This window comes from Kogia breviceps, chromosome 9 (genome assembly GCF_026419965.1).
Source record: "Kogia breviceps isolate mKogBre1 chromosome 9, mKogBre1 haplotype 1, whole genome shotgun sequence".
NCBI lineage: Eukaryota > Metazoa > Chordata > Mammalia > Artiodactyla > Physeteridae > Kogia > Kogia breviceps.
In genome coordinates this window covers 65,601,147-65,629,127 of record NC_081318.1, presented here as the reverse complement: position 1 = coordinate 65,629,127, position 27,981 = coordinate 65,601,147, and the positions used below count along the sequence as shown (strand labels likewise).

The window sequence follows — 27,981 nt, the reverse complement described above, 5'->3', positions numbered from 1 at the left end:
TAGCAACAGACATTTCAACTATGAGACAGATTCCAGAGATACTAGAGAGGTAGAATAGACAGAATTAGGTAACAAATTGGAAGCTAAGTAGATGAAAGAAAAAGAAATCAAATATGATGTTAAAGTGCAGTTTGGCTAACAACTGTAAGAACCTAAAAGCTTTAAGCTGAAGAACATTTAATATTTACATTGATTTATGTCAAGAGAATTTCAAAAGCATAACCAAGACACTTGACTGATACAAATTTTATTTTTCATGCTAAAATTTTTACAAATTTGATTCTGTCATACACAATTATAAGAGGAACAGTTACAAGTGAATTAAAAAAATAGTATTTGGGGGCGCTTCTATTCATTTTACTATCATAAGCATGTTTTGTTACAGGTACAGCAACAAGAGTTACAATTACAGAACTGCTCAACTTGGAAATTTAGTAGGTATGTTATGATGGAGGGTAATACCTAATATAAATGAAGAGTAAGTGCCCAAACATAGTCTCACACTCTATTCTTTATTCCACAATTAGAATCATGGGTTAGAGTCTACTCAGCAATGCCATCATTCAAGTATCTGACCAAGCAGGTCAACTCGGAAAGCATTTAAAATCATTTCCCAAAATCTTACTTAATTTAGTTCTATGAGGATATATAAGGCAAAACACACAAGATAAGGCTTGCTGATATTTTATGCCTAAAACAAACCATTATACAATGAAATTATGCATCTTTTGCAATCTGGCATTTTTTCCCATCTCACACAATAACAAAAGATGAACAGTACTTACAGCATTTAGAATCACCAGAGTACAGCTGATACAGCATCTCCCAGACTTCTAGTTTCTAAAATTCTGGGGGAAGTGGGACAATTTGAACTGTAACAGTCTACAAGGTAGTAATGTTACCTCTTGGCCACTGGCCCAATACTAACCCTATTTTATTTCAGTATACAAAATATGCTGAAAACATTTCTCTTAAACACATTTCAATTAATGTAATTAAACAGAAGGCAACAACTTCCTTCTAGAAGAATTAGCTATAGCTATGAAAAACTTGCCATATATTTGTTAAATTAATTTATGGAATACTTTATGGGTCAATACAGACCATAGTGTATTTTTTAATTTAAAGCCTTTGCTAAACATGAGTAAAAAGAACTAAAGATATAATCACATTGGTAGTTTTTTTAAAAAATGAAAATTACTATTTTTATCCGTCTAGTATATAAATATATCACTTGCTTTTATCCAAATTAAAGGTAGATTTTTTTAAAAATCCACTGAGAAATTTACATTCTAAGCACAAAAATAAACAAATATTAGTTCTAATCAGGAATTTCAGCTGACAAGTGAACATTTTTACTTTGAAATATGTAGATCTGAAATACAGAAGTGAATTTTTTGATTGAACACATTGTAAATATATCTTGTTTTCATGTAAAAATATTTTTTAAAGAAATGTTTCAGTCTTTTTATCCCACCCTCTCAAACATTTTTCCTTAAAATAGTTTATCTCATTTAAAATCTGATATTACAAAAAAGAGAGAGAAATAAAATTAATTCTTCTTAGATGTATTTGAGCCAAGTAGTTACTGTTTCCAGATGTTATGAGCTAAAAATCATGAAATTCTGGTGAGTAACCTTTGGCTTACAACCTGGTAACTTGAAATTCAATTCATACTGCTTATCAAGGAAGCCTGATATATATTTGTAAATTTAATTTTTAAAGTATTAATAGCTAAAAAAAAGATAAACATTTTTATATTAAAGATCTACAAAATAATAAAGCATCTTAATAGTATTCTTGAAAATATTTCAAAAACCTCACTCTTCTATATTAAGTGCAATATCCAATACATTTTTATGACTAAAACATTTTCAAAGGTTAGAAAGAAAATATGCTTATTGTAAGAACAATGATGCTTGAGTCAAACAGACCTGTTTTGAATCTCTAATCTGCCACTTTCCAACTTATACATACTTAACTTCTCTAAAACTCAATTTCCTCAGAGATAAAATGGGGGGCAATGACAGTAACTACCTTAAAGAACTCTTCTGAGGGATAATAAGATATGCACATGAAAGGTTAGTATAGTACAGTATGGGACATAGTAAGTAACCAATAAATATTAGCTATACTGAGCAGTGACTTTGGGGTCAAGTACCAAACAAACCGTTTTCTTAAATAAGATATAGTCATTATACAAAGAATTGTTTATTTTAAAACTTTTAAAAAACAAACAAAATGGCATGAAAGTTGGGGACATGTCCTCCAATTAAATATCCAGAATTATACTGCAATAATGATAAGGCTAAGAACCACATATGATTGATTAGGCTGACATTTGAAGTCTCCTAAGTTACTTTTATTGTGTTTTGGCAGTCGCTTCCTATCTATTTGAACACCACACTGTGTTATTCCCAAACTACAATTCAGAAGATCTGAAGTTAATTTTATTTTCTTGTCATGAATTTTTAGAGAAAATAATTACCTCATTGGCTTAAACAAACAAAAAAAGCATGGAAAAAATGAACATAAAACCACAGCCATTTCCATGTTATGTAGTAAAGATGGTTATTTAGAAATCTCAAGCAGTTTATCTGATATCTCTTATTTTCAAACTGTTACTGTTTCAAATCTCAATCCACTAATCTCTATTATTTATAATTAGTCTACTCTGAAACATATCTATTATCTTTACTGGAATGATCACAGAGTACTAAATTTTAACAGAAAATTAATCTACAGATCATGCTCCAAAATATTTTACATTTCCCATTTAAAACATTTAAGGTATCAGTTTCAAGATACCTAAAATCTTAGTCCATCAGTATTATTCTGATTGTCACCATTACCTACATGAATGTTTTCTCTAATATTTATTTATACTAACCTGAGTCAACAGGGCTTTCCAATGGGTATTTTAAATAACAGAGCACAGATATGGGTGACAGGAAAACTAGGTCTGGCCTCAATTAAACTATTTACTAAATATGAGATCTTCAGCAAGTCCCTCAAACTTCTCCATACCTCTTTTTCCTTTTCTAAAAGAGGAGGATCCTCCTACCCTCCTTTTCTGTCTTAACGATGGCAAATGATATGTGAAAAACACATGAAAGAATTCTGAAAAGGGCACAGTGCTATATAAACGTAATATGAAAACATGTAGGCTGGTTACGTATTAGATTTGGTTAGAATAACCAGTCTATTTAAGGTGCAATTTACGAGAAATTTATTCTTGGAATTATCAGAAAAAAAAAATTGGAACATCTTTACCACGTCTTCTGAATAAGGTCTGAGAGCCGTTTTTAAAAAAGCCTATTACCACATAAGAAACTGCATTGGACAATGACCTAAGAAAAGTTAAAGCCTCATCCATCCTTTCCAGATTTTTTTTTTTTAATGGCTATAAGTCTGCTTCACCTTAATGTGCTTTTGTAGTTTTATTAATTTACAGCCTGCTTTGCTCTAGAGTTCTTCTGGCAGTTACTTAACCCTCTTGGAAAGCAGTCACAGGTGATCTTTATTTTTCTACTACTGTTTTTTTTAACTTATTTTAAATTCTAGTTTTTTTCTCACTTGAATTCCACAGAAAGTAGGTGTAATAGTTTTTAATTTAAAGAATGAATTTAAAAATTCAAAACTAAGTCAGTAAAAGCAAATGTTCTCTCACTTTTCTGACTCTTCAGCAGATACCCTGCATGCACTCTAAAAGGATATTAAAGCTACACATCAACTGAAAAGTCCATTTAATTTACACTATATAGTTTTCCAAGGTTAAAAGATACAAAGCAGGAAAATAAATCAGGAATGATTTTTGAAGGAAGCATATCTGAAGAATGATTTTGAAGAAATGGGACATAAGGGCAGGTGAGAACAAAACATGATAACAAGTTTTTTAACATTGTTTGATTTTTACACAGTCACTGAAATACTGTTATCTCTTAAGTCATTAGCTAAATGAGAAACTAGATAGGTTACTGGTCAGCTATGTAGAAACAGAGCTGGAAGCCTTAATATAGGTGATTGTTGAAGATACAGGAGTAGAAATTTTGAGGCAGAAGAGGGTCTGGATACTACTCATTAAAAGATATCAAAAGATAGGAGAATGAGAAAAAATGAAATGAGAATGATATGAAAAATACAAATAGAACACACATTAGAAAAGTGCACTTTCAAGGAGAAGGGGAGTAGTCAAAAAACATAGCAGAAAAAATATTAAAGATTGGGTTGGACTACAAAAGCCATAATAAATTTAAAGGAGTGATTTTAGTTTAATAGTAAGGATGGATGAGTTAGTGATGCATTAAGGGAAGACTAAGTAGTTAAAAAAAAAAGTTAGTGCATTTCACCCATTTAAATGTTCACTTAGGAAAACTTAAAGTAATATGAAAGCTAAGTAAGGGGAAACCTGAGTAGGTTTAAAGGCAGAAAGGAGGGCTTCATTAGCTCTAACTAATTAAATAAAGCTCATGTTCTATAGTTGACAGAGTCAGACTTATAAATAAGAATGTTTCAGACCCATGTTAGGCACTTTGGGAGTAGGGAGAGGGGTAACCTGATCTCTGTCACTAGGGAACATAAGAAACTACTCTCAAGCCACTTACTGTTTTTGGTATCACAGTCAGCCCCTATGCTCAGTGGTAGGTATTTAAAAGGTACTCAGAACGTGGTAAGCAAAAAGGCAAAAAGCCCAAATGCAAAATGGTATTAAAAATATAAAATAGCAAAATGAATAAGTCAATAATTTACACTTGAAAACAATTTTAAATAAAATCCAAACCAAAAGTAGAAACCTTTAAAAATGTAACTGCTAGGGGCATGATATCCATGATGTGCAAAGTAATTCAATTTTTAAAAGCATAATATAGGTTTTATTTTGCTATACCCACCGTAATTTAATAACAGGATTTCTTGGATTATTTTACCAGAGAAATAACTTCCTCCTCTAAAACATTCATAAAATTGATGATTTGGGTACCTAACAGTTGTGAAAAGTAAGTGTATTCATAATTCTTTAGTATGAAAAGCAACATTAAAAAAAGTGGAGCATCAAAATATTTTATTTCAAATCTATGTTATGCCTGATCTAATATGTAATTGGAAACATACATTCTAGAGGTTTCTGAATATCATTTTCCTTTTTTAAAAAATTTTTATGAGCAACTTACTATATTTTAAATCTGTACCACTTTATTTGACATTTATTAAAGCTACATAAAAGCCATGCAGAATTTATTTACAATACTGTACATTAAATGATTATGTTTGAAGATTACATAAAAATTTCACACAATTATAACTAACATGGAAAGACATGTGAAGCACATTATTTAGGGGTTTTAAAAAATTTTAGGTACAGAATTTTGCAAAGATTATTTTGCTTTATTAAGTGTTATGCAAGCAATAGCATGAAGACTGACAAAAACATGCAAATGAGTAAGATTTCAAAATGAAAAAATAAAAACATTTAGCTAAAAGCTAAAATAGCATACAGCTGAAATACTACCAAGTAGCAATGGGAATTTATAAAACAGGGAAAAAAAGGTTACTCTTTAAATGTCTTCATGAATAGGCCCACAGTAATTTTCTATAAAAACATTCAGAAATAAAATTTCTCAAATTATGTTCATCACATAATTATATTCATCACAAATCATCAATTATCTTTTCAGTAGTGATTAGACCTATGAATTTTAAATAATTATTTATTATCCTGTAGGAGAAGTCTTACTTTTCCCCTTTGGGGACCAGGAGCAAAGAAAACCAATCAGTAAATTTAGATTCAAGTAAAAGATCCTGGTACAGATACCATGAACACAGAGTGGAGAGTCGTAATAACCTAAAAGTCCACATACTCTTAGCTGTACTTTTAAAACAGAAGTGTAAACTTTAGGTTGTTCAATTTAAGATCTCCTATCAGGAAGTAAGTACCTCATCCTTCAGGGTTTGGAAAATATCAATAAGTATTTCTTCTCCAGGTGCATCTCTCAGTTTTCACTGTTGTGGCTGAAGTACATTTAGATATTCAGACTGCCCCAACTGATAAGTTGTGTTCCTTCCACAATCAACGTACTGGTACCTCTCCTGGGATATCTGTTCTGAGTGTCCAAAGTAAGTTGTTGTTACAGTAACTCTAAAAATAAAATAAATGGGGAGAAACACTGAATAATTATATATTAAAAAGCTTTCTAAAGTGAGAACACTTTATATATCAAAATTCTCTCCAGGGAGAGATTAATGATAACTTAATATTGTGGACATGGGCCTCTTAGGGAATATTTCCCCAATAGACAATAGGAATGCTGGCTGAGAAAGCCCTATCCCAAAATAATTATATACAAAAATGTATTTTTTCAAAATACCTATCTTTAATTAAAAATATATTTAGTTCACTGCACTCTTAAAAATAATCACACAGTTCTCTAATCAGAGGAAAAGGTTAATCAAATGTTAGCTAATGGCCCAAATACCCAACCTATAACCTACAATGTTTTCATGGCTTAGGATAACAACCAATTTGCAAACCAATAACATTCCTGGTCTTTACTACTGTTACTGCCTTTACCACAGGCAGCAAGGAACTGGGTGTTGAGCTCATCCTTCTATCCCAATTTCTACCATTTTCCCAAGTTCTTGCAAGGTCCAGATTCACTATTAAGCAGCTGTGTGATCCTTCGCTACTCCTCTGAGCTCCCATTTCCTCATGTGTAAAGTGGGATACTATTTACTTCACCTCATTGCACTCCTTTAAAGGCTTAAAACCCAAATGAGACAGGATTTATAAAGATATGTATACTCTAAGCCAATGTTATACATCTAAAGTTTTTAAACAAATAATCTTTCAAAAAAATTCATACTTACTGCATCATGAGTACTATGTTATGCACTTTGATGGATGTCAGTGTACAGAAATCACTGTTAAAGAAAAAACAATGTGAATACAAACTGACATTATAAATTTAAAATAGTTTAATTACAGTTCCTCTTCCTCTGTTAAAGCTAATAAAAATACTAATAAGAAGATATAATAGGGGGTTTGAGAGAAGATGGTAGAAGAGTAAGACGCGGAGATCACCTTCCTCCCCACATATACATCAGAAATACATCTACAGGAAAAACTGCTCTTATAGAACACCCACTGATCACTGGCAGAAGACCTCAGACCTCCCAAAAGGCAAGAAACTGCCCACATATCTGGGTAGGGCAAAAGAAAAAAGAATAAACAGAGACAAAAGAATAGGGATGAGACCTGCACCAGTGGGAGGGAGCCGTGAAGGAGGAAAGGTTTCCACACACTAGGAAGCCCCTTCGCGGGCGGAGACTGTGGGTGGCAGTGGGGGAGCTTGAGAACCATGGAGGAGAGCGCAGCCACAGGGGTGCGGAGGGCAAAGCGGAGAGATTCCCGCACAGAGGATCAGTGCCGACCAGCACTCACCAGCCTGAGAGGCTTGTCTGCTCACCCGCCGGGATGGGCGGGGGCTGGGAGCTGAGGCTCGGGCTTCCTTTGGATACCAGGGAGAGGACTGGTGGCGTGAACACAGCCTGAAGGGGTTAGTGCACCACAGCTAGCCGGGAGAGAGTCCGGGAGAAGTCTGGACCTGCCGAAAAGCAAGAGACTTTTTCTTGCTTCATGTTTCCTGATGCGCAAGGAGAGGGGATTAAGCACGCAAAGGAGCTTCAGAGACGGGCATGAGCCGCAGCTATCAGAATGGACCCCAGAAACAGGCGTGAGACGCTAACGCTGCTGCTGCAGCCACCAAGAAGCCTGTGTACAAGCACAGGTCACTGTCCACACCTACCCTCCCGGGAGGCTGTGCAGCCCGCCACTGCCAGTGTCTCGTGATCCAGGGACAACTTCCCTGGGAGAACGCACAGCGCACCTCACGCTGGTGCAACGTCATGCTGGCCTCTGCCGCCGCAGGCTCACCCCGCATTCGTACCCTTCCCTCCCCCCAGCCTGAGTGAGCCAGAGCCCCCGAAACAGCGGCTCCTTTAACCCCGTCCTGTCTGAGCAAAGAACAGGCGCCCTCAGGCGACCTATACGCAGAGGCGAGGCCAAATCCAAAGCTGAACCCCGGGAGCTGTGCGAACAAAGAAGAGAAAGGGAAATTTCACCCAGCAGCCTCAGAAGCAGCGGATTAAAGCTCCACAATCAACTTGATGTACCCTGAATCTGTGGAACACCTGAATAGACAACAAATCATCCCAAATTGAGGAGGTGGACTTTGGGAGCAAGATATATTATTTTTTCCCCTTTTCCTCTTTCTGAGAGTGTGTATGTGTATGCTTCTGTGTTAGATTTTGTCTGTATAGCTTTGCTTTCATCATTTGTCCCAGGTTCTTACTGTCCAGTTTTTTTTTTCCTTTAAAAAATTTTTTTCTTAATAATTACTTTTTATTTTTATTTTAATAACTTTATTTTATCCTACTTCATTTTATCCCCTCCCCTCCCCTCCCCTCCTCTCCTTTCCTTTTTTTTCTCCCTTTTATTCTGAGCCATGTGGATGAAAGGCTCTTGGTGCTCCAGCCAGGAGTCACTTCTGTGCCTCTGAGGTGGGAGAGCCAACTTCAGGACACTGGTCCACAAGAGACCTCCCAGCTCCATGTAATATCAAACGGCAAAAATCTCCCAGAGATCTGCATCTCAACACCAACACCCAGCTTCCCTCAATGACCAGCAAGCTACAGTGCTGGACACCCTATACCAAACAACTAGCAAGACAGGAACACAGCCCCATCCATTAGCAGAGAGGCTGCCTAAAATCATAAGCCCACAGACACCCCAAAACACACCACCAGACGTGGAAATGCCCGCAAGAAAGACAAGATGCAGCCTCATTTACCAGAACACAGGCAGTAGGTCCCCTCCACCATGAAGCCTACACAACCCACTGAACCAACCTTAGCCACTGGGGACAGACACCAAAAAACACAGGAACTATGAACCTGCAGCCTGTGAAAAGGAGACCCCCAAACACAGTAACATAAGCAAAATGAAAAGACAGAAAAACACACAGCAGATGAAGGAGCATGGTAAAAACCCACCAGACCTAACACATGAAGAGGAAATAGGCGGTCTACCTGAAAAAGAATTCAGAATAATGATAGTAAAGATGATCCAAAATTTTGTAAATAGAGAAAATGCAAGTAACAAGGACCTAGAAGAACTAAAGAGGAAACAAGCAACGACGAACAACACAATAAATGAAATTTAAAATACTCAAGAAGGGATCAATAGCAGAATAACTGAGGCAAAAGAACGGATAAGTGACCTGGAAGATAAAATAGTGGAAATAACGACTGCAGAGCAGAATAAAGAAAACATAATGAAAAGAACTGAGGACAGTCTCAGAGACTGCTGGGACAACATTAAACGCACCAACATTCAAATTATAGGGGTCCCAAGAAGAAGAAGAGAAAAAGAAAGGGACTGAGAAAATATTTGAAGAGATTATAGTTGAAAATTTCCCTAATATGGGAAAGGAAATAGTTAATCAAGTCCAGGAAGCACAGAGAGTCACATACAGGATAAATCCAAGGAGAAACACTCCAAGACACATATTACTCAAACTATCAAAAATTAAATACAAAGAAAACATTAAAAGCAGCAAGGGAAAAACAACAAACAACACACAAGGGAATCCCCATAAGGTTAACAGCTGATCTTTCAGAAGAAACTCTGCACGCCAGAAGGGAGTGGCAGGACATATTTAACGTGATGAAGGAGAAAAACCTACAACCAAGATTACTCTACCCAGCAAGGATCTCATTCAGATTTGATGGAGAAATTAAAACCTTTACAGACAAGCAAAAGCTGAGAGAGTTCAGCACCACCAAAGCAGCTTTACAACAAATGCTAAAGGAACTTCTCTAGGAAGGAAACACAAGAGAAGGAAAAGACCTACAATAACAAACCCAAAACAATTAAGAAAATGGGAATAGGAACATACATATCTATAATTACCTTAAATGTAAATGGATTAAATGCTCCCACCAAAAGACACAAACTGGCTGAATGGATACAAAAACAAGACCCATATATATGCTGTCTACAACAGACCCACTTCAGACCTATGGACACATACAGACTGAAAGTGAGGGGATGGAAAAAGATAGTCCATACAAATGGGAATCAAAAGAAAGCTGGAGTAGCAATTCTCCTATCAGACAAAATAGACTTTAAAATAAAGACTATTGCAAAGAGACAAAGAAGGGCACTACATAATCATCAAGGGATTGATCCAAGAAGAAGATACAACAATTGTAAACATTTATGCACCCAACATAGGAGCACCTCAATACATAAGGCAAATACTAACAGCCATAAAAGGGGAAATCGACAGTAACACGATCATAGTAGGGGACTTTAACACCCCACTGTCACCAATGGACAGATCATCCAAAATGAAAATAAGGAAACACAAGCTTTGAATGATACATTAAACAAGATGGACTTAATTGATATTTATAGGACATTCCATCCAAAAACAATAGAATACACATTTTTCTCAAGTGCTCATAGAACATTCTCCATGACAGATCATTTCTTGCATCACAAATCTAGCCCTGGTAAATTTAAGAAAACTGAAATCGTATCAAGTATCTTTTCTGACCACAACACTAAGAGACTAGATATCAATTACAGGAAAAGATCTGTAAAAACTACAAACACATGGAGGCTAAACAATACACTACTTAATAATGAAGTGATCACTGAAGAAATCAAAGAGGAAATCAAAAAATACCTAGAAACAAATGACAATGGAGACATGACGACCCAAAACCCATGGGATGCAGCAAAAGCAGTTCTAAGAGGGAAGTTTATAGCAATACAATCCTACCTTAAGAAACAGGAAACATTTCAAATAAACAACCTAACCTTGCACCTAAAGCAATTAGAAAAAGAAGAACACACAAAAAAACAAATTTAGCAGAAGGAAAGAAATCATAAAGATCAGATCAGAAATAAATGATAAAGAAATGAAGGAAACGATAGCAAAGATCAATAAAACTAAAAGCTGGTTCTTTGAGAAGATAAACAAAATTGATAAACCATTAGCTAGACTCATCAAGAAAAAAAGGGAGAAGACTCAAATCAATAGAATTAGAAATGAAAAAGAAGAAGTAACAATTGACACTGAAGAAATACAAAAGATCATGAGAGACTACTACAAGCAAACCTATACCAATAAAATGGACAACCTGGAAGAAATGGACAAATTCTTAGAAATGCACAACCTGCCAAGACTGAACCAGGAAGAAATAGAAAATATGAACAGACCAATCACAAGCACTGAAATTGAAACTGTGATTCAAAATCTTCCAAAAAACAAAAGCCCAGGACCAGATGGCTTCACAGGCAAATTCTATCAAACATTTAGAGAAGAGCTAACACCTATTCTTCTCAAACTCTTCCAAAAGATAGCAGAGGGAGGAACAATCCCAAACTCATTCTATGAGGCCACCATCACCCTGATACCAAAACCAGACAAAGACGTCACAAAGAAAGAAAACTACAGGCCAATATCACTGATGAACATAGATGCAAAAATCCTCAACAAAATACTAGCAAACAGAATCCAACAGCACATTAAAAGGATCATACACCATGATCAAGTGTGGTTTATTCCAGGAATGCAAGGATTCTTCAGTATACGCATATCAACAAACGTGATACACCATATTAACAAATTGAAGGAGAAAAACCATAAGATCATCTCAATAGATGCAGAGAAAGCTTTCAAGAGAATTCAACACCCACTTATGATAAAAACCCTCCAGAAAGCAGGCATAGAGGAAACTTTCCTCAACATAATAAAGGCCATATATGACAAACCCACAGCAAACATCGTCCTCAATGGTTTAAAACTGAAACCGTTTCCACTAAGATCAGGAACAAGACAAGGTTGCCCACTCTCACCACTCTTATTCGACATAGTTTTGGAAGTTCTAGCCACAGCAATCAGAGAAGAAAAACAAATAAAAGGAATCCAAATCGGAAAAGAAGAAGTAAAGCTGTCGCTGTTTGCAGATGACATGATACTGTACATAGAGAATCCTAAAGATGCTACCAGAAAACTAGTAGAGCTAGTCAATGAATTTGGTAAAGTAGCAGGAAACAAAATTAATGCACAGAAATCTCTTGCATTCCTATACACTAATGATGAAAAATCTTAAAGTGAAATTAAGAAAACACTCCCATTTACCACTGCAACAAAAAGAATAAAATATCTAGAAATAAACCTACCTAAGGAGACAAAAGACCTGAATGCAGAAAATTATAAGACACTGATGAAAGAAATTAAAGATGATACAAATAGATGGAGAGATATAGCATGTTCTTGGATTGGAAGAATCAACATTGTGAAAATGACTGTATTACCCAAAGCAATCTACAGATTCAATGCAATCCCTATCAAACTACCACTGGCATTTTTAACAGAACTAGAACAAAAAATTTCACAATTTGTATGGAAACACAAATGACCCCAAATAGCCAAAGCAATATTGAGAACGAAAAATGGAGCTGGAGGAATCAGACTCCCTGACTTCAGACTCTACTACAAAGCTACAGTAATCAAGACAGTATGGTACTGGCACAAATATAGAAATATAGATCAATGGAACAGGATAGAAACCCCAGAGATAAACCCACGCACATATGGTCACCTTATCTTTGCTAAAGGAGGCAAGAATATACAGTGGAGAAATGACAGCCTCTTCAATAAGTGGTGCTGGGAAAACTGGACAGGTACGTGTAAAAGTATTAAATTAGAACACTCCCTGATACCATACACAAAAATAACCTCAAAATGGATTAAAGACCTAAATGTAAGGCCAGACACTATCAACTCTTAGAGGAAAAGATAGGCAGAACACTCTATGACATAAATCACAGCAAGATCCTTTTGGACCCACCTCCTAGAGAAATGGAAGTAAAAACAAAAATAAACAAATGGGACCTAATGAAACTTAAAAGCTTTTGCACAGCAAAGGAAACCATAAACAAGACCAAAAGACAACCCTCAGAATGGGAGAAAATATTTGCAAATGAAGCAACTGACAAAGGATTAATCTTGAAAATTTACAAGCAGCTCATGCAGCTCAATAACAAAAAAACAAGCAACCCAATCCAAAAATGGGCAGAAGACCTAAATAGACATTTCTCCAAAGAAGATAGACAGATTGCCAACAAACACATGAAAGAATGCTCAACATCATTAATCATTAGAGAAATGCAAATCAAAACTATAATGAGATATCATCTCACACCGGTCAGAATGGCCATCATCAAAAAATCTAGAAACAGTAAATTCTGGAGAGGGTGTGGGAAAAGGGAACAGTTTTGCACTGTGGTGGGCATGTAAATAAATAGATACAGCCACTATGGAGAACAGTATGGAGGTTCCTTAAAAAACTACAAATAGAACTACCATAAGACCCAGCAATCCCAGTACTGGGCATATACCCTAAGAATACCAGAATTCAAAAAGAGTGATGTAGCAAGATGTTCATTGCAGCTCTGTTTACAATAGCCAGGACATGGAAGCAACCTAAGTGTCCATCAACAGATGAATGGATAAAGAAGATGTGGCACATACATACAATGGAATATTACTCAGCCATAAAAAGAAATGAAATTGAGTTATTTGTAGTGAGGTGGATGGACCTGGAGCCTGTCATACAGAGTGAAGTAAATCAGAAGGAGAAAAACTAATACCGTATGCTAACACATATATGTGGAATCTAAGGAAAAAAAAACATCATGAAGAGCCTAGGGGTAGGATGGGAATAAAGACACAGACCTACTAGAGCATGGACTTGAGGATATGGGGAGGGGGAAGGGTAAGCTGTGACGAAGTGAGAGAGTGGCATGGACATATATACACCACCAAACATAGGATGGATAGCTAGTGGGAAGCAGCCACATGGCACAGGGAGATCAGCTAGGTGCTTTGTGACCACCTAGAGGGGTGGGATAGGGAGGGTGGGAGGGAGGGAGATGCAAGAGGGAAGAGATATGGGAACATATGTATATGTATAACTGATTCTCTTTGTTGTAAAGCAGAAACTAACACACCATTGTAAAGCAATTATATTCCAATAAAGATGTTAAAAATATATATATATAATAAATAAGCATTTTATGATTGAGCATTTTCTGTATCTCAAATGATGATTAATATTTTCATGGCTTCTTATTCTATGCCTTCATACTACAGCAGTTGTTGAGTTGTCTACTTATTATTTTTATTTTTTGTTTACCTTTTGAAATTTTAGTAACCAGTTTACTAGTTACTCAGAAATTCTATATCAGGCTGACATCAAAAGATGATAAAAATTTATCACTATTTTTACTTAACAAGAGCTAATAATCATTTAGACCTAATTTAAAAGCTTTACAACTTCAAACCAGCAATAGAGTTCTAAACATCATTAGCATTTTTAGTCCTCGTATACGAAATCAGAAACAAATAGTAGAATATGTGAGATTATGATTCTCATAACAGTAAATAAAACGTACCATGGTGTATATGATCCTAATTCTGAAAAAAAAATTATGTGTATACGTATATATACATTAATGTTATACATGTTGAACGGGGAGAAGAGAAGAACAGAGATGATCAGAGGCTGGAAGGAATATTCCAAAATGTGGTCTTGTCACTTCTAAGATGATGGGAAATTAAACATATATATATATTCACACCTACACACACTCTTTATAATTTAATGAGAGAAAATAATTAAAAATCAGAACTTACAACATATAACTCATTTCCTCTGCTATGATAGTAGGTACTGTATAATCAATCTGAAAGGCAAAAAATAAAAATAAATCAATAGAGAACAGGATCAAAACATCAAGTATTTCAGATACATTTTACAACTTCGAAGAGTTTGGAAATTTCTCCCTTTATGGGTTTGATTCTAGGACTTTCTCTTACACATGTATGGGATACAATTCAAAGTCTAGCTCTTTAGGAAATCCCCCATCTCCCTCAAGTTAATATGATACACAAAGTTGAGACTCATTTAACTCCTGCAAAGTATTTCATGAATGAAGCTTACCTGTTTCATATCCAGTGGACCAATAGTGGTAATGTTGTTTAAGCGTGCCTTTCCAATAACTGTTTTTGAAAATTGAACTTGTGCAGTGATGTTTTCAACTTCAACAGAATAATAGTTATTGTTTGTTATATTTAGTGTGTTCTGAAAAAGAAAGGAGGCACAAAATGTACAAGTTATCTTAGAATAAGCATAATATGAATCAAAATTAATACAGAAGATGACTCTCCAGCTGTGGCTATGCTTAATTTATTAGGAGGAAGTAAAGTATCTCCCAAAATGTCAAAGAATATTTAATGAACCAATTATTTGGTTTTATGCATGAGTACTATGTATATAAAATGCCTACAATGAACACATACTTTTAAAAAGTAGGCCCAGAAAATGTATAGTAAAAGAATACAGAAAAATGAATGTTAGAAAATGTATTTGTGGCCTTAGCAAAAATTCAATAAAAAACATTCTAAAATTTCATCTAAATTTTTCTAAATGTTAACACGTACATCTTCACAGACTAAGCTACTTGCAATTCAATTAAATACAAACATAACCTTTTAAAATGTTAAACATAACTTTAAATAAACTTTCTATTTAAAAAAAAATTGGTATTTTAACTTCATGCGTAGAGATTTCTAGCAGGTCACTTTTGAGAAGAAATGGGATAGATTCAAAACTGGTTGGAAAGAAATGCAGTTGTATCATTTCTATACTTAACAGCTGGGGCCTACTTTTGCAATTCTAACTTAAAACAACTGTTTCAAATTAGTTTAGAAAATAGTCAATGAAATAAAAAAGAAAAATGTTAAATCAACAAATAACAGATAGGGCTTCCCTGCTGGCACACTGGTTAAGAATCCACCTGCCAAGGCAGAGGACACAGGTTCAATCCCTGGCCCGGGAAGGTCCCACATGCCACGGAGCAACTAAGCCCATGCACCACAACTACTGAGCCTGTGCTCTAGAACCTGCATGCCACAACTACTGAAGCCCATGTGCCTAGAGTCCGTGCTCTGCAACAAGAGAAGCCACCACAATGAGAAGCCCATACACCGCAACGAAGAGTAGCCCCTGCTTGCCGCAACTAGAGAAAGCCTGTGCACACTAATGAAGACCCAACAAAGCCAAAAAAAACCCCCACAAATAAATTTATTAAAAAATAATTTTCTGAATTAAAAAAAAAAATTTTCAATCAGGTTGTTTGAATCCATGGATGCAGAACTGGTGGATATGGAGGGCAGACTATATGTTCACAGTCAGGCCTGGATAGAAGTAGATTACATTACGGTACTTTTCAAATGTCTTTTAATGATAATTAAACATTTTCATAAGTAGAAAGACAATAAATATTACTAAAAAAGAGTAGGAGTAGTAATATATACTATTCATTTTAAGAAACAAAAGTAATACTATATAATTACGTTTTTCAAAATACTGATAGAAAACCTACAGAAATCTCAGCTTTTATCTGTCATCCAGTTAAACTTAATGTTTATCTATATAATAAACCTATTTCCTATTTAATGTTCACACTTTCTCAATTTAGTCAAGTAATAGTACCTCAAAATGTGGGAATTCCTGATTTAAAATAAAGTAAGATATTTACATTTAAATATACTTTCTGGTATCTAAAAGGGACCACCACAAGGATTTTATTATTTTTCATTATAAATTTACAGTTATTTGATACTAAAACAGGCTCTGGAGGTTGGCCAAAAATATCTGGCCATTGTTTTAAACACCACACAAAAAGGGAAAACTTGTTCCTTTTTCCAAATGGCTGTTAAAGTGGAAAAATACCCAACAATAATTCCCCAATGATAGGAAATGATTTACCATTAGTACTGTGTTGTGTTTTATGCATATGTATTTTTTCCATGTATATAGCTATTTTTTTCGGCTGCACAGTGCAGCTTTTGGGATTTTTTTTTTTTTTAAATATTTATTTATTTAGGCTGCACCGGGTCTTCATTGCGGCACGCGGGATCTTTAGTTGCAGCATGCAGGCTTCTTAGTGGCAGCATGTGGACTTCTTAGCTGTGGCATGCATGCAGGATCTAGTTCCCTGACCAGGGATCAAACCTGGGCCCCTTCTGCATTAGGAGTGCAGAGTCTTACCCACTGGACCACCAGGGAAGTCCCAGCTTGTGGGATCTCAGTTCCCCAACCAGGGATGGAACCTGGGCCGTCAGTAGTGAAAGTGCAGAGTCCTAACCACTGGACTGCCAGGGAATTTCCAGGGTTTTTAAAATTTTTGTGTTTTTTTTAAAGGTTGACAACGTTTGACAGTACGCCACGCGGATAAATGAATTCAAGGGAGTTCTTTTTTTCCTATAATTAAGTAGTAATTCCACTTTAACACACATTCCCTTTCACTTCCTGTCCCTCTAAATCCCCCTTTTCCCAACAAGCACCACAGGCATCTCTACCTCAACCTCAAGCATACCAACCACCTCTCTGAGGAAAACCAACTGAAGTCCAATATCTCTCATCCAAACAAATCACTGCCACACAGATGTACCTTAAAGCCTGAAGCAATATATGTATTCCTTTTTAATAATATGGTGGTTTGCAAACCATGTTTTCAAATAAATGTTAACATGTAAAACAGGTACAAGACCTTCTCTGAGGTGTTTGTTTGTTTTCAAGTGTGGGAAGGCTGTAGAGTCCTAAAAACACTACTGTCCTAAAAAAACACAGATTTTCACACATACTAATTTGCAAGAGAAATCAGTCACTTGTTCTCTACCTTTTAAAACAAAGGAATGGTCTGTTAAAGATGGCAAAAATTGTGTTTCACAAAACACAAGGAAATGAAAATGTTACATGTATAACATGTATTGAACTATGTTAACGTCTGGCTAGAAGCTATTCAGAGTCAAATGCTGAAAAGTAAATAGACTGTAACTACTTTTTTCCCAGTAATTAATTGTTTTGTTTATTTTACCCTCCCAAAGGCATCTTCAAATGCTAAATGATTCTGTATACACAGAATTTGCCAATTTGCCATTTTCATCAGAATCAGAAATGACAGAAAAGGTCAATACAGCAGACATACAGAAAGAAAACTGAGTGTTACCTTTAATGTTCTCTCAATCAGGACAAAGGTGCTGCTTAACATGATAAAAGAATGAAGTCAAATATTTTTAATATAAATATGTACTTACCGTGATATTTAAATATATTGTACGCTTTAGAACATCATAACTGACGTATGCCGATTTTACACCAATGTATTTCACGTCGATGGAGCGAGGGAAAAGGAAAAACACAGCCAGTCCAGAAAGAAGCAGACAGACAAACACAGAAGCCATCACATACAGTTTTCTGAAAAGGAAAATGGAATATTTAAATATACATGCATCAAAAATTACATAATGAAACATTTAGAGAAGACACTTTCATTTTGAATTTTTCCCCTTTTATACCAGCAGGAAAAGATGATTTTTACCAACTTTTTACATTATAAAAGTATTGAACAGGGTTACTTTTGAATCTATTAAGTGTTAAAATGGTCTCCTTAAAAGACATATCTACCTTTTTGGAGACTAGGATTTCAGGCTTATTAAAGATAGAACATTTACTGTGGTGTTTCCCAAACCAGGCTTCTCATTAGAATGAAGCTGGGGAGCTTTATAAAAGTATAGATTTCAAGACTCCCTGATGAATTCACTGAAGCAGAATTTTCGCATATGAGTTTTGGCATTATGATTCCCTAAAGTAACTGCTCATCAGAACGACCTGTGAAGCCCTTAAAAATGCAATGACATAACCATATGCCTCATCAGTCTCACTAAGACACTCCGTTTTGAGTCTCCTCATCCTAAAGTATTTATGTACTCCTTTTTACTTATTTTTAAAATAAACTTATTTATTTATTTATTTTTGGTTGCATTGGGTCTTCATTGCTGCGCATGGGCTTTCTCTAGTTGCAGCAAGCGAGGGCTACTCTTCTTTGTGGTGCATGGGCTCCTCATTGCAGTGGCTTCTCTTGTTGCGGAGCACAGGCTTTAGGCGCACCAGCTTCAGTAGTTGCAGCATGCGGGCTCAGCAGTTGTGGCTCACGGACTCTAGAGCACAGGCTCAGCAGTTGTGGCTCACGGACTCTAGAGCGCAGGCTCAGTAGTTGTGGCACACAGGCTTAGTTGCTCCACAGCGTGTGGGATCTTCCTGGACCAGGGCTCAAACTCATGTCTCCTGCATTGGCAGGAAGATTCTTAACCACTGCGCCACCAGGGAAGTCCCTGTACTCCTTTTTAAAAATAATGTTTACATTAATCATGTCTGCTTTGAAGATGCTGTTAAGCTTTTTCTTTAAAATCAAGAAAGGGGATATTATTATGCAGAGATAAGACAAGGAAAAAAAAAAAAAACTCCTGTGACTTTGCTATTCATCTACCTCCCAGATGGAAGTGTTTCTCTTCCATCTCTCACTCTTTATTTCCATAGATGAAAACTGCTTCTTATCTTTAAGTTTACCATCAAAACTAGAGTTTCAAGACACTGCAGTCGGCCCTCCAGTATTTGTGGGTTTCTAATCCCTGAATTCAACCAACCATGGATCAAAATTTCCCTCTATGGTTGGTTGAATCCACAGATTTGAAACCTCAGATGTGGAGAGTCAACTGTACTATGCCATTTTATATGAGGGACTTGAGCATCAGCAGATTTTGGTATATGCGAGGGCTCCTGGAAGCAATCTCCCTATGGACACTCAGGGACAAAAGAATTTCCTTGGTTTCTCCAATAAACAGCACTCTGTCAAAGCCCATAGCACCCTTCTTTTGTTTTCTTTTTCTGTCTTGCATGTCACTTTATCTTTTCTTTATATTCTACCCATCCAAAAAATTCTTGCTTTATCCTTTCCTCCATCCTCTCTTCCCTAAAGAGAGATCTGTACCTAAATGCCCTGATGGATCTCATCTTATCCCTCACAACAGTTATTTCAAGTACCTCTTGCAGATGTTTTATAAGTATTTCTGAGTATTTTAAGTTGCCCAAGTTAAGAAAAGAGAGCGAAATGGTTTATCAAAAGACAAAATAAAACAAACAAAAATTCACTAAATCACTAGTACTTGACCTATACTGCTGTCTGGAGCAAAGAGAGAAGTTCCCACTCACTCACTCTGGACTTCCAACCTGAGTAGGGTGGTGATCACTACTGGATTACCTAATAGGTAGTTTAAACACACAAACTTATAGTACCCATTATACACCAAAACACCTTAAAAAAAGGTATAAAAAGAGTTTAAAAATCATGACAAAAGTGTAAACTTTGTTGGATTTTTTTTTACACTTTAGTGTTTTTATTTCTCATGGGCAGGTGAGCCCACCACACTCTGGTACCTAGGGCCTGTAAGTCAGCTCTAGGTGTGAATATATGAATCAGTATTCTAAATTACTTTGTGCCCAAAGCTTACAGCCGTAACAAATATTACTGAACCTGGTGAGACAATAAAATAACATTCCACTTAGTATTTCATACCAAATTGAAAAATTGGCTAGCTCACTGATAAAGAACATAGATCTCCATTACAATAATAATGGAGTAATACAGTAATAACTTTTCTTATGCCTCTAGGGACAGTAACAGAATCCTGCAGAGTATACAGTACTGATGAAGTTATGAAGGTTGTGTGGTTTATTTGGACTCAAGTTACAATTCTATATCTGCCATTTCATATTTGCAGTATTTTAGGTAATTTACTCTTTTCCTCCATTTTAAAACCTGTAGGTTTGTTTCGAGGATTAAATGACATAGCTAAAGTATGGAGACAAAAGCAATTAATAATTTCTTAACTACCTCATCACAACTCCAACTTATGAAGAACCACAGTTTTCCCAAAATATTATAATTTTACTACATATTGAGAGTTACTATTTGTTATTACAAAATTGAAACTCCTAAAAATTCTTCAGGAGCTTCCTATAAGTTCTCAGATTTCTTAGCTTACTACAGGTGCCAGGATCTGGTCCTTGTTATTTCCTCTAACCTCATCTCTACCACTTTCCCACAGTGCTGTTTACTTTAGCCATACATCTGAAGGCTGGACCACTCCTCTGGCCCTTTCAGGTGCTATTCCCTCGCTTGTTAGGGTTAGGAAATTAGCCCTAATTTCTTGCACATTCATAACTGTCTACATATTATATAATAAAGGGTCAGACTGACTGTTTATAAACTCCTGGGTTCATTTTCTTTCCATGAAGACTTAGACATGCTGTTCTACTGCTTATGTGTTTAAAGCATTGTGGTCAAGAAGTAACATGCCAATCTGATTTTCTATCCCTTATAAATCAATCGCTTCTTTGCTTGGATGCTCAAAGGGGCTTTTCCGTTTTTTGTTCTTACCTTTGAAGTCCAGTAATTTCACTAAGAAAGGTTGATTATTTCCAAAATTATGGTATGTCTTTTCTTTTTTTAAATTTTTTAAAAAAATATTTACTTATTTATTTGGCTGTGCCAGGTCTTAGTTGTGGCACACAGGGTCTTCTTGCCTCATGCGGGATCTAGCTCCCTGACCAGGGATCAAACCCAGGCCCCCTGCATGGGGGGCACGGAGACTTAGCCACTGGGCCACTGGGGAAGTCCTTGTCTTTTCAATACGTAGATTCATGTATTGCTTTACTTCAGGGAAGGAATCTTGAATTAAATGTTTGCTATTTGTTCAGTTTGCCGCCTTTGATTTTCTTCAGGGACTTCAACTGCATTTACGCTCAATTTCCTTGGCTTGTGTTCTACACCATTTTTCTCAAGTACTTTTCAAGAACTTACCACAATCAGGAATCCTTTTTTTATTTAATGACATAAAGTATATGATGGTATAACTTAATAACCTGATAGCATTTTTCCTTTGAATAGTTTTAATTAAAATATTTACTTATACATAATCTAAAAACCAAAAAATACCAAAAAAAAAAAAATCAAGAAAACCTGCCATTTTCTTATAATCACTTACGTTCTTCTTGGCCTTAATCTCTGATCACTGTATGGAATTAATGCCACCAGTTGGTTTTCTTGTCCTAAAAGTAAAAGAATTAGATTTAGAAATTTATTAACATGATTAATTAAAAATATAGTGGTTCCTCATCAAAGTCTGGTTTGGAAAGATCAGAATACTATCTGTTTCTCATCTCATTCCTTTAGTAAACTGCTCTCAACATCTTTAAAAATTATCCAGTAGCAGCTGAGTTCCAAAGTAGATATTGTGTTTTTTCATACCTAGATTTCTAGCTAATAAAAATATTATAAAGAATGAGAAAGAGTAACTCTTTCTTCCACTGAGAAAAAAAATCTAAAAAGTCCCAGCTTTCAGAAGATCTGAATTTACCAGGTCTTCCTTCACCCAATCAGTTTTCTATTCCCCAGTTTTCCATTAAGACTTCAATTTGATTATCTGAATGAGAGCACAAGAAGCATATTGTTACCGCTGTCCTGAAACCCCTGTAACTGCAGAGGTTCCTACACTATCTCCCCTGAAAACCAAAACTGACACATATTAAGTCTCATGCTCCAAGAACCCCCATTTATACACAGTCTTCCAGGACTCTTTCAGGTCACACCCCTCTCCACATTAAGTCACTTCAAAATTCAGTATTTCTTTCTTGGGTTGAGCATTATCCATATGCTTTAATGGATAAATGGGCTTTTAAATGCCAACTTTCCTATCTTATCACAACTTGGCTCTTTTTATTAACTATCAAAAGCACCGCAGTCAGGTTCTCTTTTAAAGCTTGCCAAATACTTTCATTATTCCTCCCTGCTCCCTCCACAAGTCTCCCATCATCTACACTCCCCCTACCATACCCACAAATAAATAATACATATAATATGTACCTGTGTGTGTGTGTGTGTGTGTGTGTGTGTGTGTGTGTGTACATATCCTATCTTGTTTGGTGGTATTCATCTGTCTAAACTGCAACTGGTTAAAACCAACCCTTTGGCTACTAGGCCTGTATCCACACAGCTAAAAGTAGATAAAGAAAAACAAACAACCATGCTCACTAGTCTCATTTAGATTACTATCTCAAGTGACCCTTAATAATGCCACCTATATTTCTCTAGTTCATACTCGCAATCTGGGGAATTCTCTGGTGTTCCAGTGGTTAGGACTATGTACTTTCACTGCCATGGGGCTGGATGCGATCCCTGGCCAGGGATCTGGCAAGCCGTGTGGCACGGCCCCCCAAAAAAGTGCATACTCTTAATCTGACTCTCCCAAACTACAATTTCATAACTTCCACTTTCTCTTCAAACCTCCAATATCTTCTCCCCTATCCTTACTCTCAGCTCATGATGTGGCAAAGAGAACTTCCACAAGCTACCACCACATCTACCCACCCACCCACCTGCCTCTGCATCCATATACTCTACTTTCCCTTCTACTGCTGGGAGCAAATTGCCCATGCTGCTCTGGAGGAGCAGCCAGCCCTCTGCACTTGTGCACCAGATCTAATAATTGTCCTCTGTTGCCTGCATTATCAATGTTTTCTCTATGGAAAAATCTCATCAGCATACAAACATATTATTCATTCCATCTTTAAAAAATTCTTCTCCGGATGTATAGCCCCCTCTAGCTACCACCTCTCTTCTCTCCTTTTCCTCTAAAACAGCAAAACTCAAAAAAGCTATTTTCTGACTATAACTTTACTCCTTCTATGCACTCCTGATCCTACTCTATACATGCTATACATTCTTTTGCAGGCTACCAAAACTGCTCTTTTAAAGGTGGCCTCTAAATCACCAAATCCCATGGCCAGTTCTCAGTCCTCACATTACTTGATCAGGTCTAACAGAGTTCATCAATCTCTCCTCTACCAAGGAGTACATCTTCTTCATTTATCTTCTAGGACACCAAAGACAAAGGGATTTCCTACTTCTACTCTAGCTGCTCTTTTTTGTGCCCTTTGCTAATTCTTTCTCATGTCACTGACCCAAAATGTTGCAATGCCCCCAATGTTCAGTGCTAAAGTCTCTTCTGTTTTCTATTCACACTGACAACCTTGGTGCTCTCATCCAACTCACCTTTATAGATGATACCTAAAGTATCATCAATACACTGATAACTCCAGCCTAGGCCTTCCACCTGAATTCCAGACCCTTATTATAACTAACTTCCTACTGAACATATCCACTTAGATGTCAAATATGCATCTCCAAACTTACATATATAAAACTGGGCTCCTGAACTCTCACCTGACACATACACTCAAACCTTTTCTCCATTTTAATAAATGGCTACTCCATTCTTCCAGTTGCTCAGACAAAAAATACCTCTGAATTCCTCCTCAAACTTACTATCCACAATGCACATCCAGGCTGCTAAAAATGCCTACTAGCTATACCTCAAAAATATAGTATCCAGATTGCAAAAATGAGACTCCAGCCCTCCCCCTGCCCCCAGCCTGGTACATTAATACCTTTAACTACAATAATCCTTTTATTCTCAAATACCTACTACCTCTGCAAAGATAAAGCCTTATATTGTCATTTTGTCCTACCCTCAGGGTCTCTCCAGGGTCAAATATCAACTTCAACCAAGCAGAAAATGAGAATAGTACAAGGTACTTTTACTACTGCTACTTACTGCCATTGCTACTAAAGTAGCCTACAAACAGCAGGTGGAGATTACTCTCTACTGACTTCCCCTATGACATGCCACAAACTGATTTTTTTTTCCTGTATGGCTCATCTTCATATACCATCCCTCTTCATGTAGATCCTTTTTAAAAAATAATGAATTAGTGCATGACCAGCTTATTATTATTCTTTAAATAACAAATCAAAAATATTAGGTCACCACATTACTTAAATTGCTCCTAACACTCAATATGGCAAGGTGATTGTGATATGACTTCTATTGATGCCAAATAGGACTAAAAGTTTACAGTCAAGAGATGCTGCATATCTGCTATAATTGCAGGTGGGAAAGAAAAGATAGTTGAGGTAGAAGAGTGGTTTTCATTATTGCTTTAGGACCCTAATTAAAATCTTTATGTTTGTTTGTGTCCTTTTGACTGAAGATAACTGATATGAAGTTTTAACTGTAATTCTAAGGCTTTTAAAACATCAAGGGTTGTGCTCAGACCCACAAATTTCACAGTATTTGTGCAAACACTTGGAATCATTCTTTAAAGAAAAAACAGTGCAATAATACATACCCCTAGGAATTCTTCCTGTTCCTTGACAAGTGGGGCAAGTGACACTATCTCTTCCTGTAAATTCCACATATGGAAACTGAGAGACATCTCCACTTCTTCCATCATTATGGACTTCACTATTAACCAATCCATTCCTCATATTTTCAGTTGATGTGACTCCATCATAAGCATCTTCTTTATTTGAATGTAAAGGCAAATGAGAAAAAGACTTTCCCATGTCTAAGAAAAAAAAAATCTTACAGTAAACTTCAGTCAAGAAGTATACTCAAGAACATTATAGGATATTTATACTGATCAAATTAACTTAGAACAACCTTCAAGGGAGCGTTCAAATCACTATCTGGATTACAATTATACTCAATCAAAATAATGTCTGAAACAAGGGAGCCAATTACTAGAGTTCAAAAGTGTTTTTCTAACAAAATACTATGGAATGATATCATATCAGAGTTATGATTAAGAATGGGCTTTCAAACAACATAAAAATTTGACAAAAGTCTCCACTTTCTTAGAGTTGTCTGAAAAGAAACACATGGACTTCACTTTTCTTAGAATAAAACAAAAACACATTCTACCTTTAAATCAATTAGCACTGAAGGCAAAAGTGGCTTTGGGCAGATTACAACTAGGTATCACCAGGAAATATCAAAGTAGTATTTTTCAGCCTTTTAAAATTCATGCTCCTATGTGATAAATAAAATCCCCAATCGTTCTCATCCTCACATTTCTTGCTTTAAACATTTAAATCCTTGCAACAAAAAACAGCTCAAAAAACAAACCTCCAGATTTTTCTTTCATTCAACAGTTGGTGGAGTTAAAATTATGAAATTAATATTCTAAAATATTGACTATAATTCACCAATACAAAGCAGCAAAATTGAGAACATTAATTTCAAAATTTTAGGATAGTTTCAAAAATACAGGAGGGAAATTAAATATAAATTTAAAGACAAATAAAAATAAATAATTAGTGCTAGTACCTGTATCAAAATAACCTCCGTAGGTAGGTAATGCAGTAACACTGCAGTTTAAGTCACAATTTTAAGGATTAAAAAAACTTTAAAAGTCATATATTCTAATTGGTTGATATTCTGAGGACAAATTAACAAAGCGGGAAAGCTGAATTTAAAAATAATACATTCCTTCTCTTTCTAAATTTGACCATATATTTTTTATCAGTTCCTAAAAATAGATTATTAAAGACATTCGTATATAGAGACGTATTTCTTTAAAAAATTCTAACTGATGTGAATGAGGAAAACTGACACTCAAAATAATTCAGTTTATCTTACGCTATGAAGAAAAGTTTGCTTTTTAAAACTGGCATGCCATCCATGTGTTAGGGTCACCCAAACACACTGTAAAACAGCAGGATAAAAAATTATACAACTAGTAGACAAACTTAAAACTTCCGAATGATGAATAAAAATGCTGATTTTACTATTTTTAAAAAATTTATATACACATTGCCCATTAAGTTCAAAAACGTAAATGATTTATGACTCCTAAAAATGCATTATTTTCTCTTGATTTTGCTCGAAGACATTACATGCAAGCCAAACCAATACCTGCCAGTCACAGGTGGTTCAGGGGTGAATTAACATCACTGTCCCCACACACTTTGACCTTGGGGCCTATGTGGAATATTAGATGAGCTGGGATCAACGGGCCTCAGCGGCACCCTTTTAAGATCTCAGTTAACAGAGGTATAGGGTGCCTCCCACTGGAATGCCTTAAGAGGGGAAAAGACACAGAAGGCAAAAACAAGTGGCTCTCTCAGTCTGGGCCTGCTTTCTATACTTATGTAACAATTGCCTTGATACAGTCGGCCTTGGACTGTTTGTTTCATCAAGGCTAATGGACAAGTGCCAGACTTTGTCAGGTACTGGGCAGCCCTGCCCTCCCTACTGGATTCTCCCCAGAGCACTACTAAGTTTAACAACTTTTATTCTTGGAGACACCTTAGTTTATAATAAAGAGGTGCTAGGCACCTGGGCTCAATATTTGTATCAAAATCCCTTAATTTACTGAAAACCAACCTGAACTTTAGACTCCTTACGGAAAAACGAAAAAACAGTACATGACTCCATCCAATTTAAATGGGTCGTGATCTTCTGAACGAAGGAAGTCGGCGCCTTTCATAAGCTACATCAACAAAACGCAGGATACAGCCTGCCTACTTTGGAAAGGTTAAAGATAAAATACAGGCAGTCGGGAAAGAAAACTCAAAAAGAGGAAAACCAGGGGCCACCTGGCCACTCAAGGTGTGGGGACCTGGAATCTCTCCCGTGCGCCCGGCTAGGGCCTTAGTCCGGAGCCCCTAGACAGGAAGCTGGGCCTGGATAAGAGGCGATGACACACCTCCATAACCCAGCCCAGAGCGCCTCCCCGGTCTCCGCGCATGTCCAGCGGCCCAGCAGCCTCCCCTCCTCCACCTCCTCATCCGGCTCGGCTCGTCCCAGGGCGCCCGCTCGGCCCCGCCCTATAAGGGGACATGGAGGCTGCGCGTCCTGGGTCGCTCACCGGCATGCGGGGTGCTAAGCAGTCCCGAGTTGCTCCGGTGCGGACAGGCCCGAAGACAGGGTCACGGAGTCCGCAGTCCCGGGTGCTGGGGCTAGAGCGACTGGCATGCAGCGCTGGATCGCCGCGGGGTCCGGGTGGGGGAGGAGCGACACAATAACCACAACAGCTGAGGCCCCTCTCTGCGGCAACCTGCGCCCGAGCCTGCGCAGAGCGTTCCGGGAGAGTAGGAGGTGT

At 36.6% G+C, this 27,981-nt stretch overlaps 1 protein-coding gene and 1 non-coding gene across 4 annotated transcripts; both read right to left on the bottom strand.

Annotated features, from left to right (window-relative positions):
• Positions 1–231: 231 nt before the first annotated feature.
• On the bottom strand, positions 232–27,981 carry TMEM106B (transmembrane protein 106B). Of its 3 annotated transcripts, XM_059074071.2 has the most exons (9): positions 27,748–27,940; positions 27,264–27,400; positions 25,225–25,443; positions 22,023–22,086; positions 18,234–18,393; positions 15,073–15,213; positions 14,766–14,815; positions 6,862–6,915; positions 232–6,133 (listed from the first exon to the last, which is right to left on the bottom strand). In XM_059074071.2, the coding sequence occupies exons 3-9, from the start codon at positions 25,439–25,441 to the stop codon at positions 5,995–5,997; spliced, it is 825 nt and encodes a 274-aa protein (XP_058930054.1). In that variant the 5' UTR covers positions 25,442–25,443; positions 27,264–27,400; positions 27,748–27,940; the 3' UTR covers positions 232–5,994. The 3 variants fall into 3 exon arrangements, with proteins under 3 accessions (XP_058930054.1, XP_058930053.1, XP_066898676.1); XM_059074070.2 differs by lacking the exon at positions 27,264–27,400 and having other exon boundaries at positions 27,748–27,981; XM_067042575.1 differs by having other exon boundaries at positions 27,264–27,972.
• On the bottom strand, positions 17,128–17,202 carry TRNAR-CCU (transfer RNA arginine (anticodon CCU)). The gene has a single exon. It is a non-coding gene; the product is annotated as a tRNA-Arg (tRNA).

What these genes read in the sequence shown, in the direction of transcription:
- TMEM106B (XM_059074070.2), bottom strand. Translation starts at nt 25,441, where the DNA reads ATGGGAAAGTCTTTTTCTCATTTGCCTTTACATTCAAATAAAGAAGAT. An exon ending in AACAGGAAGAATTCCTAGGG is followed by an intron (nt 22,087 to 25,224) that starts GTATGTATTATT and finishes TTTTACTTTTAG; the next exon opens with GACAAGAAAACCAACTGGTG. An exon ending in GAGGAAATGAGTTATATGTT is followed by an intron (nt 6,916 to 14,765) that starts GTAAGTTCTGAT and finishes TTTCTTTAACAG; the next exon opens with TGATTTCTGTACACTGACAT.